We start from the raw sequence: 19,186 nt of genomic DNA, 5'->3' as shown, positions 1-19,186 counted from the left end.
TAACCTATCATATAACAGCAAGGCTTGGAAAAACACCACCTCTACCCCCATCTGCAGTTTTTTCCTTTAAAAACCCTGTTTCCCTAGCACTAGGGGCCGCCATCTTCCTTCCTCACGAGGGAGGCTGATGGTCCAAGCTCTGAGCTTGAAATAATGAGACCCTGTGTGATTGTATCTGGCTGATTCCTGGTGGTCTTTGGGGGTTTCACAACTTGGGCATTACATTTTGTTTTTGCTATTGTGGTTTTAAAAACAAGGTCTCATGCTGTAGCTACGTCTGTCCTGTAATTCATTATTGAAAGGCTTTACATTTGAGTTCAAAGAGAACACTGAGGGTCTGGCATGGTGGTGCATCCCTTTGATCCAGCACTTAGGAATTGGAGGCAGAGGGATCTCAAAATAAATCAAAGGGAACACTGAAACTGATTCCTGTTTGAGTCAGAGTTTTATCAGTTGAGTTATTAGCACCTTTGATTGGCTGACAGCTGCATGATGGGGGGGCTCTGAGGAGAGTGTAGGCCTGTGTGGCACAGTGAGGGTCCTTCATACATTTTAGAGGAAGGAGCTGGTGGCTTTGTATCACGTGATTGATCAGCATTCCTTAGTAAATAATTGTAGTCAGGCTGGTTCCTGTTTGGCAGGGGGAAGGGAGAAGGAGTATGCTAGACTGGGACCTGTGTACAGGATCTGAAATCTGGAAAAACAAGTTTATAAAAGAGCTTTACACAGTAACAAGGTCTTGGCTAACAATTATCTAGCCTCAGAATCATGGCCATCTGTAGACTCAATTTTCTTAACCAAAATATTTTATTAACAACTTGTTGACCGAGCCTACGTCAATTATAACCAGATTTACCAAAACAGTAGGAAATGAAGATTAATTGACACAACAACAAAACCTTAAGGATATCAGTCCTGAGGAACGATTCTCCGATCGGGAGCCACAGGATTTCTTCCACTGGAACCAGGGTTAATAAGACCTCAGAGCCTCAGTAAGAGCCGGAGCTCTGAAGCCTTCCCTCAAGTGGATTTCTCTAGGAGCGTCTTGAAGGGCAGCGATGAATAGCCAAATCTATCCCAAGTCTCCAATCCCCCCTGCTGCCAGTTCTGGGCTTATTTATATAGCTCCTCCCAGAGTCTGTTCACAGGATCTTTTTCATCTGGTAACAATTAAACTCCTGCAGGAGGTGGTTGCCCTGCTAGTGAATTAACATCACCTGTTCTCTCACTAGACCGATCCCACACTTGGGATCCTAAAGAACAGGTTTCTCTCCTTCAGCCATCTTCCTGTCTCAGCTTCCTGAGTGTAGTGATTACAGACCAATCAGTTTGCAGTATTATTATTTTAATTAAAAATTTTTTTTGTTTAGAATTTCACACATGCTTATTGTACTTAATTCTTTTCAGAAGGGTGTGGTAGAGTAATTCCTTTAATTAATGTATAATTGTTAGTGTAGCAATATGCTATGTAGATACACAGCCTACAGAGCCCATTTAGTGCTATTCTTATATACATGAGTTTATGGCTATATACTTGGGATTGAATACTTTATTAATCAGGGATCTTGTCCCTGAAGAAGACCAATTCTTCTCTCAGCAGCCTTTGATTGCCTGTAGATCTTCATGTAGGAGTGGGGCTTTCTGGGATTTCTCCTATCTGAATTGGCATGTTTTGTCTACTGATGTCATTCAAGGGAGTACAGTCATAGATTACACAGATTGTTGGAAACAGAGAATGAGGGGCTGAAGAGATGGCTCAGAGGTTAAGAGCATTGCCTGCTCTTCCAAAGGTCCTGAGTTCAATTCCCAGCAACCACATGGTGGTTCATAACCATCTATAATGAGATATAGTGTCCCCTTCTGGCATGCAGGTGTACATGCAAGCAAAAAACTACATACTTAATAATCTTAAAAAACAAAACAAGAAGAAACAGAGAATGATCTCAGTGTGGCACACAGGAACACACAAATAAAAGGAAGGTAGCTCAAAAGGCAATTCATTTTACAAAAATAAAAAAGACGACCCAAACAGGTTAATAAGCATCCAGGGACTGAGATGACTTCTGTCTTTTGTTCCTGATGTACATGATAACTGCACAACCAGGGGAAGAGGGTTCAGGAAACATGAGCTGTTGCTGAGCTAACTCTCTCTAAAAGGGAGGCGGGGGGGGGAAAGCTTCTCCTTGGTCTTGTGTAGGCAAGCAAGTTGTAGGAGTTTCATGTGTGCAGCGTCTGTGGAAATCTTTGTCCTCTGGTCTCATACTTTAGCTTCCCCTCTTTCTATAGTGCTCCCCAAGCCTTGTAGATGTATCAGTTTGAGATGGGCACCACGCAATTACTTATTCTATGTGGTCTTAAAAATTGGCTCATGGACTGAAGAGATGGCTCAGAGGTTAAGAGCACTGCCTGTTCTTCCAAAGGTCCTGAGTTCAATTCCCAGCAATCACATGGTGGCTCTCAACCATCTATAATGAGACCTGATGCCCTCTTCCAGCCTGCAGTTGTACATGCAGGCAGAACAGTATATACATAATAATAAATTTTTTAAAATTTTAAGGCAAGTCTGACAGAAAGTAGGGCACTGATGTAGGTGGGTGTGGAAGGAATTATGCTTTTACCTTGTTTATTGATGAAATTCCCAATTTAAGATTTATAGGTTCTTTTCTCATTATAGATGGTTGTGAGCTCCAACCATCTTGGTGGGCACAGACTGTATAGTGTTCTGGAACACTGTGTATTTGTGAACAACTTTTGGGAGTTGATCTCTCTTTCTAACAGTTAGATTTTTGGGATTGAGTTTATGTCTTCAGACTCGGTGGCAAACACTTTTACTTACCGAACCATCTTGCCAGCCCTAGAGATGTCCTTAACACCATCAGCCATTTTTTTAGTGTAGTGTTTATGCATGGCTCAATAGTATATGTATGTGTGTTCTGTTAGTTTGACTAAGGGTAATTATCAATGAGCCTAAGTTCTAGCTCCTGTTGTATGATCTTAGCCATTCATTCCAGAGTCCCTTTTAGTAGTTTTCAAAGCCTTAGTCTGTATCTCTCTGCTGCGCTGGGGATTAAGTTTAGGGCCTTTTACATGTTCCACATGTATCATCAGGGAGTCTCTGTGTTTGTGCATCATGAGCTTTACTCTGTAAACTTCGTAAGAAGTTAGTCTCTCTTATTTATTTATTTATTTATTGTTGTTTTTTCCAGACAGGGTTTCTCTGCGTAGCCCTGGCTGTCCTGGACTCATAGACCAGGCTGGACTCAAACTCACAGAGATCTGCCTGCTTCTGCCTCCCGAGTGCTGTGATTAAAGGTATGAGCCACCATTCCCGGCTTATTTTTTGATTTTTAAAAAAAAATGTAAGCCAGGTGTGGTGGTGCACGCCTTTAATCCCAGCACTCAGGAGGCAGAGGCAGGCGGATCGCTATGAGTTCAAGGCCAGCCTGGTCTACAAAGTGAGTCCAGGACAGCCAAGGCTATAGAGAGAGAACCTGTCTCAAAAAACAAATAAAAAAATCATTGTAATTTATTCAGATTACACACTGATTATTATCCCCTTGCTTGTCACTTCCCGTTCCCACCCTCTGTGAGCCTCTTTTGTTTTTTAAAGATTTATTTATTATGTATACAGTGTTCTGTCTGCATGTACAGAGAGCACCAGATCTCATTACAGATGGTTGTGGGCCACCATGTGGTTGCTGGGAATTGAAATCAGGAAAGTCTCTTTTAAATTAAAAAAAAAAAAAATTGGACATTTTATTTTATGTGTATAGATGTAAATTCAATAACCAGTGCACCTCTTTTAAATAAAAAAAATCTTTTAAATATTTTATGTGTATAAATGTAAACTTCATAACCAGTGTGCCTCTTTTGTTTGTTTGGTTTTTTGTTTTGTTTTGTTTTGGTTTTTTGAGACAGTTTCTCTGTGTAACCTTGGCTGTCCTGGATTAGCTTTGTGGACCAGGCTGGCCTCAAACTCAAAGCAATCTGCCTGCCTCTGCCTCCCAAGTGCTGGGATTAAAGGCATGTGCCACCACGCCCGGCCTCAGTGTGCCTTTTAAACAAAGAAACAAAAAACATATTCTTTTAGACATTTTATGTGTATGGGTGTTAACTTCATAACCTGTGTGCTTCTTCTAAATTAAAAAACATTCTTCTAGATATTCTATGTGTATGGTTTCTTTTTTTTCTTTTTTCTTTTTCTTTTTTTGCCTGTGTACTCATGTGTATAGTCCCTGAGGATGCCAGATGAGGGCATCAGATCCCTTAGAACTGGAGTTACAGGTGTTTGTGAGATACCACATGGATGCTGGGAATCAAACCTGTGACCTCTGTTAGGGCCATCAGTGCTCTCTCTTTTAAAAAAGATTTATTATTTATACAATATTCTGCCCATATATGTGCCTGCCCCCCACCAGAAGGCACCAGATCTAATTACATATGGTGATGAGCCACCATGTGGTTGCTGGGACCTTTGGAAGAGCAGATGGTGCTCTTAACCTCTAAGCCATCTCTCTAGCCCCTCCATCAGTGCCCTTAACCATCTCTCTGGACTCTCTGTTAAACTTTTTATTGTTTGTGTGTATGTGTGCCATGTGTGTGCAGGTGCCCAAGCTCAGAAATGGGCATTGGATCCTCTGGAGCAGAAGTCATATGGTGTACATTCTAGGAAGCAAACTCTGGTGCAGTAGAAGAGCAGCAAGCTCTGTCTTCTGGCCCTTGTGGAGTGTTTCTCAACCTGTGGGCCATGACCCCTCCAGGGTCAAGTGACCCTTTTCCTGGGGTTGCCTAACATCACTGGAAAACAAAAGATATTTATATTTTGATTCCTAACAGTAGCAAAATTACAGTTATGAAGCAGCAATGAAGATAATATGGTTGAGGGTCACCTCAACATGTGGAACTTTATTAAAGGGCTGAAGCATTAGGAAGGTTGAAGACCACCAGGCTCATGTGTCTCTGTGCTCAAACTTCCACTGTTAGCTGGCTGGTCTGAAGCTCCTCAGTTCTCCAGCTGCCCGGTTCTCTCCTGAGCTGCACAGGTACGAAGAGGAAGAGCAACAAACTGCCTCTCTCTGCTTTTTATTTCCTTCTCTTGCACAGCTGTGATTTGCTTTTCAGTATATTTTACAACTTTAAGTGCTGTTTGAAAATTGTAGCCCTGTATTGTTTTCTTTGTTAAGAGTATTTGTTCTCTGCCTGTCATGGTATCACACGCCTTTAGTCCCAGCACTCAGGGAGGCAGAGGCAGGTGGATCACTGTGAGTTTGAGGCCAGCCTGGTCTACAAAGTGAGTCCAGGACAGCCAAGGCTAACACAGAAAGAGCCTGTCTTGAAAGACCAAAAGGAGAGAGGGGGAGGGAGAGGGGGGGAGAGAGAGAGAGAGAGAGAGAGAGAGAGAGAGAGAGAGAGAGAGAGAAAAGAAGGAAGAAGAAGAAGAAGAAGAAGAAGAAGAAGAAGAAGAAGAAGAAGAAGAAGAAGAAGAAGGAGAGGAGAGATCTTAACCATATGCAGAAATGCACTAACACTTTGAATTTTAATTAGTCTTGTCCAAAGTCATTTTTCTTTTACTGTCTCCCCAACCCCCACCCAGTTTTTTTTTTTTTTTTTTTTTTGTTTTTTGTTTTTTTTTTGAGAGAGCATCTCACTCTCTATTCCAGGATAGACTGGAACTCAGGCTGGTCTAAGATATTTTTCCTTTTATATGTATGGGTGTTCTGCCTGCATATATGTCTGTGCACAACTTGAATGCCTTGTGCTGGGGAAGGCCAGTAAAGGGGGCTCCGCTAAGAACAGAGTTACAGTTGTGTACCACGTGTGTGCTAGGTAGGTATTGAACCCTGGTCCTCTGTAGTCCAGCCAGCAGTGCTCTCAAATGCTAAACCATCTCCCTAGCTTCTCAATTCCATTTTTATTTTTGAAATAGGGTTTCTCTGTGTAGCCCTGTCTGTCCTGGACTCAATTTGTAGATCAGGCTGGTCCTGAACTCACAGAGATCCACCTGCTTCTGCCTCCAGAGTGCTGGGATTGCAGGTATGTGCTGCCACTCCCCAGTTTCAATTTTATTTTTGTTTTTTCTTTTTTTGGTCTTTCAAGACAGAGTTTCTTTGTGTAGCCTTGGCTGTCCTGGACTCGCTTTGTAGACCAGGCAGGCCTTGAACTCACATCAATCTACCTGCCTCTGCCTTCTGAGTGCTGGGATTAAAGGCATGTGCCACCACGCCTGGCGGTTTTGTTTTTTCAAGACAAGGTTTCTCGTGTAATCCTGGTTGTCCTGGACTTGCTTTGTAGACCAGGCTAGCCTTGAACTCAGAGATCTGTCTGCCTCTTCTTCCCGAGTGCTCCACTACGCCTGGCTCAATTCTATTTTTATTATCACTTGTAAACCTAAACTTGTGTCTTGAGCCTCTTACCTGTAGCATTTGGGATTTCAGTCCTTAAACAAAACACAGTCACAAAAAAGAAACAAGTTACCATAGTGTGATTTGAAATGTCTCTTAAGGGTCTATGCTCATATTGTCTTAGTAATCTTTCCCCTCTCCCCTGAAATGTGTGTGCTGGATATTTTTTCCCATTTACATTGGTGTTCTGCTTCCATGTGTATCTATGGAAGAGTGTCATGTCCCCTTGAACTGGACTTATAGACAATTGTGAACTGCCATGTGGGTGCTGGGATTTGAACCCAGGTCCTTGGAAGAACACCCTGTGTTCTTAACCACTGAGCCATCTCTCCAGCTCTTAGTACCTTTTTTTAAAAAAAATCAAAATGGTTAAGTAAGATTTCTTATTATAGACCGCTTGGTATACCTGTGTTCAGTCTAAAGCCATAGAGAATAGACACTGTGGGTCAGTTGTCTCTAAGTGTCATTGCAGAGTGGTTTATTTCTAAATCCCTTTAATAATTAGCTTTGGAGAATGCTAGATTACAGGTAAAAGCAGTCTAAATATGTATGACAGAAATATGTCTTTCTCAGTAAGAAAAGGTTATGCATGCCTTTAATTCTGGCACTTGGAAGGTAGAGGCAGAGGTAGGTAGATCTGAGACCAGCATAGTCTACACAGTGAGTTTCAGGTTTACAAAGTGAGGCCCAGTCTCTAAAACAAGCAAACAAGCAACAAATATACAGAAAGTTACAGACTAACAGATACTCTTGCTTAATTCTACTCAGTAGTGTACATTAAAGTACACTTACTTTAAATGTAACATTCCAGTTTCCTGTTTTCCTTAGATAAGTGACTTGAAGCAGGTTTGGTGGTGCATGCCTGTAATCCCAGCACTTAGGGAGGCAGAGGCCAGATTGGTTTACAAAGAGTCCAGGACAGCCAAGGCTACACAGAGAAACCCTGTCTCAAAAGGAAACAAAACAAAAACAGTGACTTGAATTGAAGACCAGGAGAATTGGTCCAATCAAAGGATAGTTTGGTCAAAAGGGAATTTGAAAACATTTTCTTTTCTTTCTTTTGTTGGTTTTTCGAGACATAGTCTCTCTGTTAGTCTTGGCTATCCTGTACTCAATTTTTTTTTTTTTTTTTTTGCCCGAGACAGGGTTTCTCTGTGTAGCGTTGGCTGTCCTGGACTCGCTTTGTACAGGCATCAAACTCACAAAGATCTGCCTGCCTCTGACTTCTAAGTGCTGGGATTAAAGGCATGTGCCATGACACCCGGCTTGAAAACATTTTCAAATAGTAGCTTTCAGTTTCTATGTAATTGCTGGTGGTATAAAAAGAAGGACATTCCTCACTTCTTGAGTGGTTTAGTGTAGTCCTAGCCTAACAACTGCAGTCCTTTAAATCGAGACATTTTGAGACGAAAGCTTGTGTAAGCAGCACGGGTTTCTAAATCGAACTGTTGAATTCAAACTCTAGCTTCTGCTAGTAAATAGCTCACAGTATCATGGACAAGGCATTAAATCTGTATTTCCATTACTTTTACTGACAATACTAAAGCAAAAGTCTGTTATGAAATTTTATCTTTTTCTTTAAAGATTATTTATTACATATACAGTGTTCTACCCACATATAAGCCTGCATGCCAGAGAGGGCATTGGATCACATTATAGCCGGTTGTGAGCCACCAGGAGGTTGCTGGGAATTGAATTCAGGACCTCTGGAAGAGCAGCCAGTGCTCTTAACCGCTGAGCCATCTCTCCAGCCCCAATTCCATCATTTTCATTTGACTTGGATGAGAAATTCTCAGAAGCGGAGTATGGTAGCATGCACCTGTGGTGGAGAAATTCAAGCGACACGGCCAGTTCAAGGTCAGCTGTGCCACTTGAGATTCTAGCACACAGCAGAACACCACCACGGAGTGAGATGGGGACAGTCCCCAGAAGTTACAAGTATTTGAGCTCTTGCAGAGGACCTGGGCTCGGTTCGGTGATCCGATGCCATCTTCTGGCCTCTGTAAGCACTAGGCATGTGTGTGCTGCACATACATATATGTAGGCTAAACACTCATAGACCTAAGCTTTTTGAAATATAAGCAACATGTAGATCAAATAACTTTGTATATGAGCAAACAGGGGTAAGATCTAACTGGGACAGTGCACAAATACTTCCTCTGCAGGCATGTATGAAGGTAGCAACCAGGTTCACCATTTCTTTTCCTGCTAGGATTTAAGGTAGCTCATGCTGACCCCAAACTCCTATATTCAAAGATGACCTTGAATTCTTGCCCTCCTGTCTCCACCTGCTAATTATGTGTCTGTGTCTATCCGCGAGTGCGTGCAGGTTATCTGAAGAGGATGTGAGATCCCTTGGAGATGGAATTACAGTGTTGAGGCAACATGAGTGCCGGGAACTAACCTCAGGTCCAGGGGGCCTCTGGAAGAGCAGCAGCAGTGCTTTGAAGCTGCCGAATCTTCTGTGTAAGCCCACTAACTTTTTTTTTTTTTGGGAGGATTTGGTCATATAGCACAGGCTTGCCCCGGATTCGTAGCATTCCTGTTTCAGACTGGGATTCCAGGCATGTGGGACCACACCTAGGTACCATTACACTTTAACTCCAAGTGACTGACTCTAGTTAACGGTTTCAACTTAAAGTTTAAGAAAAGTTATTCTAAAGCCGGGCACAGTGGCACACGCCTTTAATCAGAGGCAGGCGGATCGCTGCGAGTTCGAGGCCAGCCTGGTCTACAAAGTGAGTCCAGGACAGCTAAGGCTACACAGAGAGACCCTGTCCCTAAAAAACAAAACAAAACAAAAAAACAAAGTTAGTGTATAAAATCGGATGATTACTAAGCTGACTACCTCTCTAAAGTCCAAACCACCTCTTGTAAATTCTTTGCAATGAGGCACTCTAGATTTAACTAGAATGTCTCCAGCACATTAAAGCGTGCATTTCTGTTTGACAAAAGATTTGGAACTAGGGCAGGAGTCGTGAGAGCCAGGTTCAGGTCCAGAGGCTCGCCCTGAGGGTGCACTGATCTAGGCCTGCTTCCGGATCAGCTGCCACCACTCCCCTCAAGCCCTAACCCCCGCGCGAGCGGCCCAGCCGCCCTCGGCTGGAAGGGGCCTCTGGGCGTACCAGCCAGGTCGCGCGGGCTCAGGTCTGTCTAGCGGAAATACACAGGGCCCAGCACCGCCCTCCCTGCCACGCGCCGGGCGGAACTCCTGGCGCCGCCACTCCCGGGGCTCGCAGGAAGAAACTGGGACGTTGAGGTCGCTGGGCCGGCCCGAGCAGCCGCGCGTGGCACGCGCGAGCCCCACCGCGCATGCTCCTCGCCCCGAGGTCCAGGCTCCGCCCCCCCCCCCCCCGCCCCTTCTCCCTAGGCTTGCGGGTCTGGCCCTGCGAGCGAGCCCTTCTGCGCATGTCCACCTCTCCTGGTCCTGTCCCCGCCCCGCCTTAGCTGTTTCTCTGGTTCCCCGGTCAGCCTCCCCTCAGCGCTCGACCCGTCGGGCACTCCCGCGCATGCTCCGCCCCCTCGGGCTCCTGCCCTTCTTTTGGTGCGGCCCTCTTTCCCCTCCCCTGCTCTCCTCCCTCCCGCCTGGCCTGGCCGGCCCGGCAGCCGACGTTCCCCTTGCGTGCGGGCGCTTGACTTCACTTCCGGCTAACGCGCTCCGCTTTGCCCCCTGGCCCCGGATGGTGACTGGCTGTGGTGCTGCACCTCCCGGGACTGTCACTGAGCCGCTTCCCAGTGTGATTGTGCTGAGCGCAGGCCGGAAGATGGCGGCTGCGGCTGCGGAGGCCTCGGGCCCGAGCTGCTCCTCCGCGGCGGCGGCGGCAGGGGCGGCGGCGGCCGGGGTCTCCGAGTGGCTGGTGCTACGGGATGGCTGCATGCGCTGCGACCCCGACGGGCTGCACAGCCTCTCCTACCACCCGGCGCTCAACGCCATCCTGGCCGTCACCAGTCGCGGGACCATCAAAGTCATCGACGGCACGTCGGGGGCCACCCTTCAGGCCTCGGCGCTCAGCGGTGAGCCGGGCACGCCGGGCGGGGGCTGGGCCGGCCGCGGGCGGAGTCGGGTCGTCGGGATGCTGGGCGCGGAAGCCGCCCAGCCCCGGGGCTTGGCCTCGGGGGAGGGCAGCGGGGAGCGGGAGGGCCGGGGACGGCCCTGAGGCCCGGAAGCTACGGCCGAGGACCTTCGGACTCTCTGTAAGCTGCAGCGTTTCGGGGCGAGAGCCCTGGGAGGCGGCGTGCGCTGCGACCTGCTCTCCGGGCCTTTTGCCAGAAGAGATGAGGAGGCCTCGGAGGTCGGTGCTGGAGAGGGCTGGGGCCTCTCTGAGCTCTTGGATGAGGTTTTGGGCCAGCTCCGAGCTGGACCAGAAGGAAAGGATGGTATAGACTTTGCTGTAGCGGGAGAGGTGGGTGGTCGGAGGCAAGGGGCGGGAATATTTCAAGCTGGTTGTCGAGCCTTCCTCTTCCCGGCGTTTGCGGCCCGGCGGCTGTTCTTAGGTCCCGCAGGTGCGGGGACCTCCGTGAGTTGAGCGTCCGAATCGGTGGGGGCGGGGAGGAAAGTCGGAGGGGAAGGCCAGCTGCTTGAACTGTTGCTAGCTGTGTTGCGGGATTCGCGGAGTGCAAAGAAGGTTATACCTGGTCCTCATCAATGGGCTCCCACCCTTCAAGTGTCAAGAAACCGAGATCCCTTGTAATTGGATGAAACTTCAACCAAGCCCTTGTTTTACCATAGAGAGCTAGACGTGGGTAGTTGGAAGGACATCTGAATCTCCTCCACGTTGGAGGGAGAGCACTTCTCTGGGTGGTGACAACGTTGAAGAATAGGACTTTGAGGATGCATCAGGTCAAAGCTCATTCAGTGGACAGACTGGAGTGTTTTAGGGATTGACCTTGCTAAGTTATTTCCTGAGATGGCATTCCATTTGTAGACAAATGGTGCCTTAATTTTGACGTTAAAGGTTAAAATAGAGTTCATGTATTAGAGGGCTTAAACTCAAGTACAGAGATAAATGACATCTAAGTGTATTTAGCTAAATGGAAGTAGTTATGTGGTCTACCGATTCACTTTGTGGTATTTACACAGACATACAAGCATAAGCTTGCTGTGTGAGTAATAAGGCATAAGAATAAATGGCAATTTAGGAATACAAAGATGAAATTAGAGACGTTAATTTTTGTTGCCTTGTGAACTAGCTATGTATAGTTACAGCATGTAAACCTGCAATATATTTAAGAGATGGCTAAGAGAAAGTTTTAGGTTGTAGGCTTGTGAATTTCCCTTTTCTTGGCTTAGGTAGATGACAAGTAGATGGCCCAGATGTAGCAATGCTCACTTACTGCAGCTTGGACATAACAGGTTGTTACTGTGTCTTAGAGGGAGATGTTCATCAACAGTTGACTTTTGAAAAAAATCATTTAAAATAGTTTAAATATGGAAAGGACTCATTACAAATGGTCATGTAATGCCGGGCATGGTGGTGCACCCCTTTAATCCCAGCACTGGGTGCGGGGACTGGGGTTGTCTGGGGGGCCAGAGGCAGGCGGATCGCTGTTCAGTTCGAGGCCAGCCTGGTATACAAAGGGAGTCCAGGACAGCTAATGCTACACAGAGAGATCCTGTCTTGAAAAACAAAACAAAACAAACCCCCCCAAACAAAAAAGAAACAACCAAACCAAACCAACCAACCAACCAAAACCCCAAATGGTCATGTATTCCCCTACTTGGCATAAGAAATAAGACATTGCAAATACAGAAGTTTACCCTTCACAGCCTGGCATGGTGGCACCTGCCCTTAGTCCCAGCACCCCGGAGGGCAGAGGCAGGTGGATCGCTGTGTGTTCAAGGCCAACCTGGTCTACAAAGTTGAGTCCAGGACAGCCAAGGTTACACTGTCTTGAAAAACACAAAAACAAAAATAAAACCAGAAGTTTACCTTTCACTGACCCATTTTCTTCCTTTTTCCTAAATACTACCTTAAATTTGTTTTTTTTTATCACTTTCATACATGACTATATCTTTAACCAATATTTAACCAATAATATTTTCACAATTTCCAATTTAAGATAAATGGTATCATATTCCGGTCCTCACCCCTTCCATAGGTTGGTTTTTTTGTTTTGCTTGTTTTAGACAGGAAATTACTATATAGAGCTGGTTGGCCTCAGACTTGAGATCTACTTGAATCTGCCCCCAGAGTGCTAGGACTAAGGGAGTGAGCCACCACCCCAGGCTTGAATTTTTTCTTTCTTTCTTTCTTTCTTTTTCGTTTTAAATAAAGATTTATTTATTTATTATGTATACAGTGCTCTGCCTTCATGTACACCCACAGGCCAGAGGAGGGCACCAGATCACATTACATAGATGGTTGTGAGCCACTATGTGGTTGCTGGGAATTGAACTCAGAACCTCTGGAAGGGCAGTCAGTGCTCTTAGGTTCTGAGCCATCTCTTCAGCCCCGCATTTCTTTTTCTTTATTTTATTTTTATTTATGTATAGGAAAGTGTCTGTTTGAGTGTTTGACATGAGTGTGCAGGTGCTTATAGAGGTAAAAAGAGGGGCTAGATCCCTGGAGCAGTAATTAAAGGTGCTTTATTTTTCTTGACTTGGGTGTTGAGACTGGCACTCTGATTCTTTGGAAAAAGCAACAAGCTCTCTTAAAGGATGAGCCTTTTCTCCAGTCCAGGTGTTAGGAGTTCTACAAAAAGTTTTATTAACAAAAGTGCTAGTGTTTTAGACAGTTTAATTGGGATGCATTTGTCTGGAGGCCATGGTGGAGAACAATACTGTGTGTCATGGTTTGTTAAAATGATATGTTTTTTGTTTTTTTATTTTCAAGACAGGGTTTCTCTCTGAGTAGACTTGGCTGTCCTGGACTCACTTTGTAGACCAGGCTGGTCACGAACTCACAGTGATCCTTCTGTCTCTGCCTCCCGAGTGCTCAGATTAAAGGCGTGTACCACCATGCTCGGCTTGTTAAAATGATTTTATATTTACCTGCTGTACACAGGAAAAATAATTAAAAAAAAAAAAGATTTATTTATTATGTATACAGTGTTCTGCCTGCATGTACACCTGTAGTCCAGAAGAGGGCATCAGATCACATTATAGATGGTTGTGAGCCACCATGTGGTTGCTGGGAATTGAACTCATGACTTCTGGGAGAAGTCAATGCTCTTAACCTCTGAGCCATCCCTCCAGCCCCACACAGGAAATATTTACCTTGGTGATAGAGGAGGAAGGTTGTAGATGTATAACATGAATGTAAAAATTGATATATTAGACAACACTGACAGGGATATGCATGTGTAGATGCCGTGCATGAGGATTGAGTGTGTGATTAAAACTGTGCATGGGTCCTAGAGACATAGCTCAGAGGTTAAGAACATTGGCTACCAGCACCCTCATGGCAGCTTACAGCTGTCTGTAACTCCAGTTCCAGGAGAGCTGGTACCCTTACACAGACATGTAATCAAGGTACCAATGCACATAAAAAATAAATTAGAAAAAATATGTGGATGGGGCTGGAGAAATGACTTAGTGGTTAAGAGCACTTGCTGCTTTTCCAGAGGACCTGAGTTAGGTTCCCAGTACCTGGAGCTGCCTATAATTCTGTCAGAAAATAGGAAAATAGTTTGTGTTTGTTCTCTCTCCCTCTCTCTCTCTCTCTCTCTCTCTCTCTCTCTCTTTCTCTCTCTCTTCCCCTCCCCCCAAGCATATTTGTATATAATTGTTCAGATGATGGTGGGAATACTGCATTCCATGTTTAACCTGGAATATGTAGGTATCTTGTGGTTAACAGTTCTAAGAAATAGGTACTGTTAGTGACCATGGTCCTAATAGAGCTCTTTTATTTTTCAATTCAAAGGGAGTGAGCTACCTTCTTTTCCATACTAGAGAAAGATGTCTTTGTCTGAGGGGATAAATAATTGGGTAACCATATGCAACTTTATTGGGTAACAGTAATAATACTAGGATTCAGTTTGTAGAGTTGTGGGTAGCTTGTTAGTGTATATTGGAAGTTAAAGAATTGGAGCAGGATTTACATGTATTCAGTCTGGGTTAAAATTGGTAATAATATTTATTTATTTATCAACTCAGGGTTTCTTTGTGTAGCTCTGGTTGTTCTGGAAGTCACTCTGTGGGCCAAGGTGGCCTGGGACTTGGAGATCCGCCCACCTCTGCCCTCCACTTCATGAGTGTGGTGATAATTTTTTAAACTGACTCTTAATTGGTGTTTTCAAATTATTTGTACATAATATAAAATGTTTATAAATAAAATTTTATTAGACTAAGAGTTATCAGTATATACAGGGTAAGGCACATATTTTTGTTTCCTATTAGAGTACTTAAGAGTTAATATTTTCGATGGGTAGTGTTGGCATATGCCTTTAATTCCAGTACTTGAGAGGCAGAGGCAGGTGATCTCTGAGACCATGGTCTACAGAGTGAGTCCAGGACAGCCATAGCTACACAGAGAAACCACAAAAAAAAAAAAAAAAAAAAAAAAAGTTAATATTTTGAGAAACTGAGTATGGTGCCTTCAACCCCAGCAGTCAGGTGGTAGATGTGCGTATGTCTCTCCGAGTGTCAGATGAGCCTGGTCTACATTGTGAGTTCTGGGCCAGCCAGGAATGATACATGGAGACTATTAAAGGGGGAAAAAAAAAAAAAGGTTGGTATTTTGGGAGCTGGAGAGATGGCCCAGAAGTTCACAGCAGTTGCTTCTTAAGAGGACCCAGGTGAAGATCCCAGCATGGTGGCTTATAACTATCTCTAAATCTAGTTGTTGTGGGGGATCTGATACCTTCTTTTGTCCTATGGGCTGTATACACATGTGGCAAAACACTCATACATTAAAAAAAAAAAAAAAAAGTTAAGGTTTTGGAGCGTCTGGCTGATGATCCATGGTATTCAGTGACTCTCCAGTCTTTAGCCATGTCTACTTTGTTTTGTGAAGTGGATTTATTTACTTTTCTTCCTTTTTGCTTTTGTGACTTGGCTTCTTTGTGTATAGCCTTGGCTGTCCTGGAACTCACTCTAGGCCAGGGTGGCCTCGTTCTCAGGGTTCTTTCTGCTCACCTCTGCCTCCCAAGTGATGCTATTAATGGTGGGCACCAACACTGCCCAGCTAATTTTCTTTCTTATTATAGTACCTTTGCTCTTTCTTGGAATGCACCGATTTCCTTCAGTTCACTAGGTAGGTTAATCTTAATCTTACTTGTGTTTTTGTCTGGTTTTGTTTTGTGCCAGTCTTAACTCTAGTCCAGGTTTCCCAAGTGTTGGAATTGCAAGTGTGAGCTACTATGCCCTGCCCTTACTCTGGTTTTAAACTCCTAGAGCATATCTTTCTTTATTTTTTTATTTTTATTATAATTTATTCACATAACAACCCGATTATGTCCCCTCTTTCTTATCCTCCAGTTCCCATCCACCCACTCTCCCTCCCTTTTCCACTCCTTCCCCCCATACAGATCCGCTATAGGGAGTCCTCCTCCCCCACCATTTGGTCACAATCTATCAGGTCCCATCAGGGTCCCAAGGCAAGGGGCAGATAGCAGGCACCAGCATTCATGTCAGGGACAGTCACCTCGCTCCCTCCACTCCATACACATGGAGCATGGGGGAGGATGGAAAGACCCGGAGGGATCCAAAATCTTTCCTAATACTCCTTCCTGTCTTCCCTCGTTGTCACTGCTACCCATTGTTAAAGGATGAATGAGTCTACCCCGCATGTTCTCTCTTAACAGGCCAGAAGAGGGCACCAGATCTCATTGTAGATGGTTGCAAGCCACCATGTGGTTGCTAGGAATTTTACCAACAGGATTTAAAGTCACTTTCTAGTTCTAATAACAATAGCTTCCAAGTCTAAGTTCCTAGAGCATATCTTAACTTGGAGATCCTGTTAGCCAAAAATGAATTCCGAAGTACATATTATCTTATTTATGTTCATTTTAGTAAGCTCACCACTTCTGTTTTGGATATTTAAGTATTGCACTTGTTTGTTTTTGTTTTTTTCCGAGACAGGGTCTCTCTGTGTAGCCTTGGCTGTCCTGGACTCGCTTTGTAGGCCAGGCTGGCCTTGAACTCAGAGTGATCTGCCTGTCTCTGACTCCCGAGGGCTGGGGTTAAAGGTGTGCGCCACCAGGCCCGGCTTCTAAATTTACCAGGAAATTTGAACTATTTTCCTGATTTACCACTTTGGAACTGTCTTGCACAGTTCATCTAGTTTTTGCTTTGTAAGGATATAGTTAATTAGGAAGTGTCTGTTGATGACTTTTCTCTTGTTCACTGAAATAGCACCCGCACTAGCAGTGTATTTTGTATTGATTATTTGTTTATATAGTTTTTTCCAGGATATTCAGAGACAGTTTCATTTGTCAGTGTTTTGAATTTTAGCTACTTGTACTTCTTGAATTTCAGATTTCTTACTTAATGTGATGGTTGTGAAGATGAAGGGTCAGAACATAAATGCCTCCAGCATTTGGCAGATACTGAGTGAACAAATACCAATTTTCTTGTGTCTTTTGAGTTTTAGTATTGTCCTGCTTCTCTCTTTAAAAAAAAATTATTTAATTATTATTATGCATACAGTGCTCTGCCTGCATATACACCTGCAGGTCAGAAGAGAGCATCAGATCACATTATAGATGGTTGTGAGCCACCATGTGGTTGCTGGGAATTGAACTCATGACTTCTGGAAGAGCAGGTAGTGCTCTTAATCACTGAACCATCTCTCCAGCCTCTGTCATGCTTCTCTTTTATTATTATTATTATTATTATTATTATTATTATTATTATTATTATTACTACTACTACTACTACTACTACCACCACCAGATTTATTTATTTATTTATTTATTTATTTATTTATTTATTTATTTATTTATTTATTATGTAGTGTACACCTACAGGCCAGAAGAGGGCACCAGATCTCATTATAGATGGTTGCGAGCCACCATGTGGTTGCTAGGAATTGAACTCAGGACCTCTGGAAGAGCAGCCAGTGCTCTTGACCTCTGAGCCATCTCTCCAGCCCCTTCTCTTCATTATTTTCAAAAAATGTTTACCAACTTAATGTTTAGGTCTAGAAGATAGATGTCATTCAAATGTATATGGAAATACACATGTGGTAACCTTATAATTTATATTTTGATAAAAATGCTTCTATTTTATTTGTTCCTACCACTTCCTACTGGGACTTAACTCATGTAGGCAGGTGTTCTACCAGTAAGCTTTTATTTCCAGCCCTGACTGAATATTATTTTGGGAAAATATTTGTTTATTTATGTTGAAAAGGTTTATTTTTATTTTTATTATTTTTAAAGTTTTTCCAGACAGACAGGGTTTCTCTTTGTATATCCCTGGCTGGGATCACTCTGTAGACCAGGCTGGCCTTGAACTCACAGAGATCACCTGCCTCTGCCTCCTGAGTGCTAGGATCAAAGGTGTGCACCACTCTGACTGTCTTCAACTCAGAGATCAGCCTGCCTTTGTTTTCCCCCAGTGCCTGGCCTTGAGAATATTTTCATTCTTACCAGGTAGACAAGACTTGGAGGAATTTGTGCTAGCCACACATAGTAGTGCATGCCCAGCTCTTGGGAGGCAGAGGCAGGAACTCTGTGAGTTCCAGGCCAATCTTGTCTACATAGTGAGCTCCAGGACAGCCAGGGCTACTTAGAGAGACCCTGCTTCAAACAAACAAACAAACAAGAAATAAAAAAGGAGAGAAAATTATGCAGTGTTTGTAAATCAGAAAAAGATCTCTACACCAGCTTCATTAAAGCTTAGATTGGATACATTTTTTTTCCACCTTACGCTGCTTTTGTTTTGCATCAGGCTTTTGCTAATTCTAGGCAAGTACTTTACCACTGAGCAACAGCTCAAGCCCTGCTCTTGTTTATTAACATTAGTTTTTTATGTGTGTGTGTGTGTGTGTGTGTGTGTGTGAGTGAGAGAGAGAGAGAGAGAGAGAGAGAGAGAGAGAGAGAGAGAGAGAGAGAGAGAGAGAGAGAGAGAGAACGTGAACACATGGCACTGTACCTGTGGAGGCCAGAGAACAACTTGCAGAAGTTGATCCTGTCCTCTTGTGTGGCTTCCAGGGTTGAATTTAGGCTCTTAGGCTTACTGGTATGTGCTCTTATCTGTTGAGACATCTTGTCTGCCAGATTTTTGTTTGTTTGTTTGCTGCTGCTGTTGTTTTGTTTTTAGTATATATCCATTGTGCACATTGATGGGTTTTGTTATAACATTTTCATATATGTATGTATATCATGTACTTCTACCCTGACTATATTTGATTTTATTGGTTTACTTTAGATAGTGGTTCTCAACCTTCCTAATGCTGTGACCCTTTAATCAGTTCCTCATGTTGGGGACCAGGAATGTGTACTTGGACTGTTTCACTTGATAGACTTTGCTGATATTAAATGATGGCCTAGTTTATGTCAAATGCTTCCTGTTCTTTCCTTTTTTATCAGCAAAACACTTCCATATAATTTTTTTTCGAGACAGTGTTTTGCTCTGTGTCTTTGGCTGTGTGTGTGTGTGTGTGTGTGTGTGTGAGAGAGAGAGAGAGAGAGAGAAAGAGAAGAGAGAGAGACAGAGACAGAGAGACAGAGAGACAGAGACAGATAGACAGATTGATTTTCTCTGGTATTTATGTTTTCTTTCTTGTGCTGTCTGGTTAACTGGCTCTGTGGGTATAAATTCTTTCCACCAAGGCTGCTTACCTGAGTTTGGCTCCTGGGATGAAAGAAAACTGATGCCTTTGACCTATATGTGTATGCCA

General features: G+C 43.9%; 1 protein-coding gene across 2 annotated transcripts in view; it reads left to right on the top strand.

The window, feature by feature from the left end:
- Positions 1–9,925: 9,925 nt before the first annotated feature.
- The window catches only part of Birc6 (baculoviral IAP repeat containing 6), a 182,177-nt gene continuing 172,916 nt past the window's right edge, over positions 9,926–19,186 (top strand). For both annotated transcript variants that reach the window (XM_051168400.1, XM_051168481.1), the window contains exon 1: positions 9,926–10,415. In XM_051168400.1, coding sequence (XP_051024357.1) covers positions 10,082–10,415 — 334 coding nt within the window. In that variant the 5' untranslated portion in view covers positions 9,926–10,081. The remainder of the gene's footprint in view (positions 10,416–19,186) is intronic.

This window comes from Acomys russatus, chromosome 1 (assembly GCF_903995435.1).
Source record: "Acomys russatus chromosome 1, mAcoRus1.1, whole genome shotgun sequence".
NCBI lineage: Eukaryota > Metazoa > Chordata > Mammalia > Rodentia > Muridae > Acomys > Acomys russatus.
This window is presented reverse-complemented; position numbering and strand designations above follow the sequence as displayed.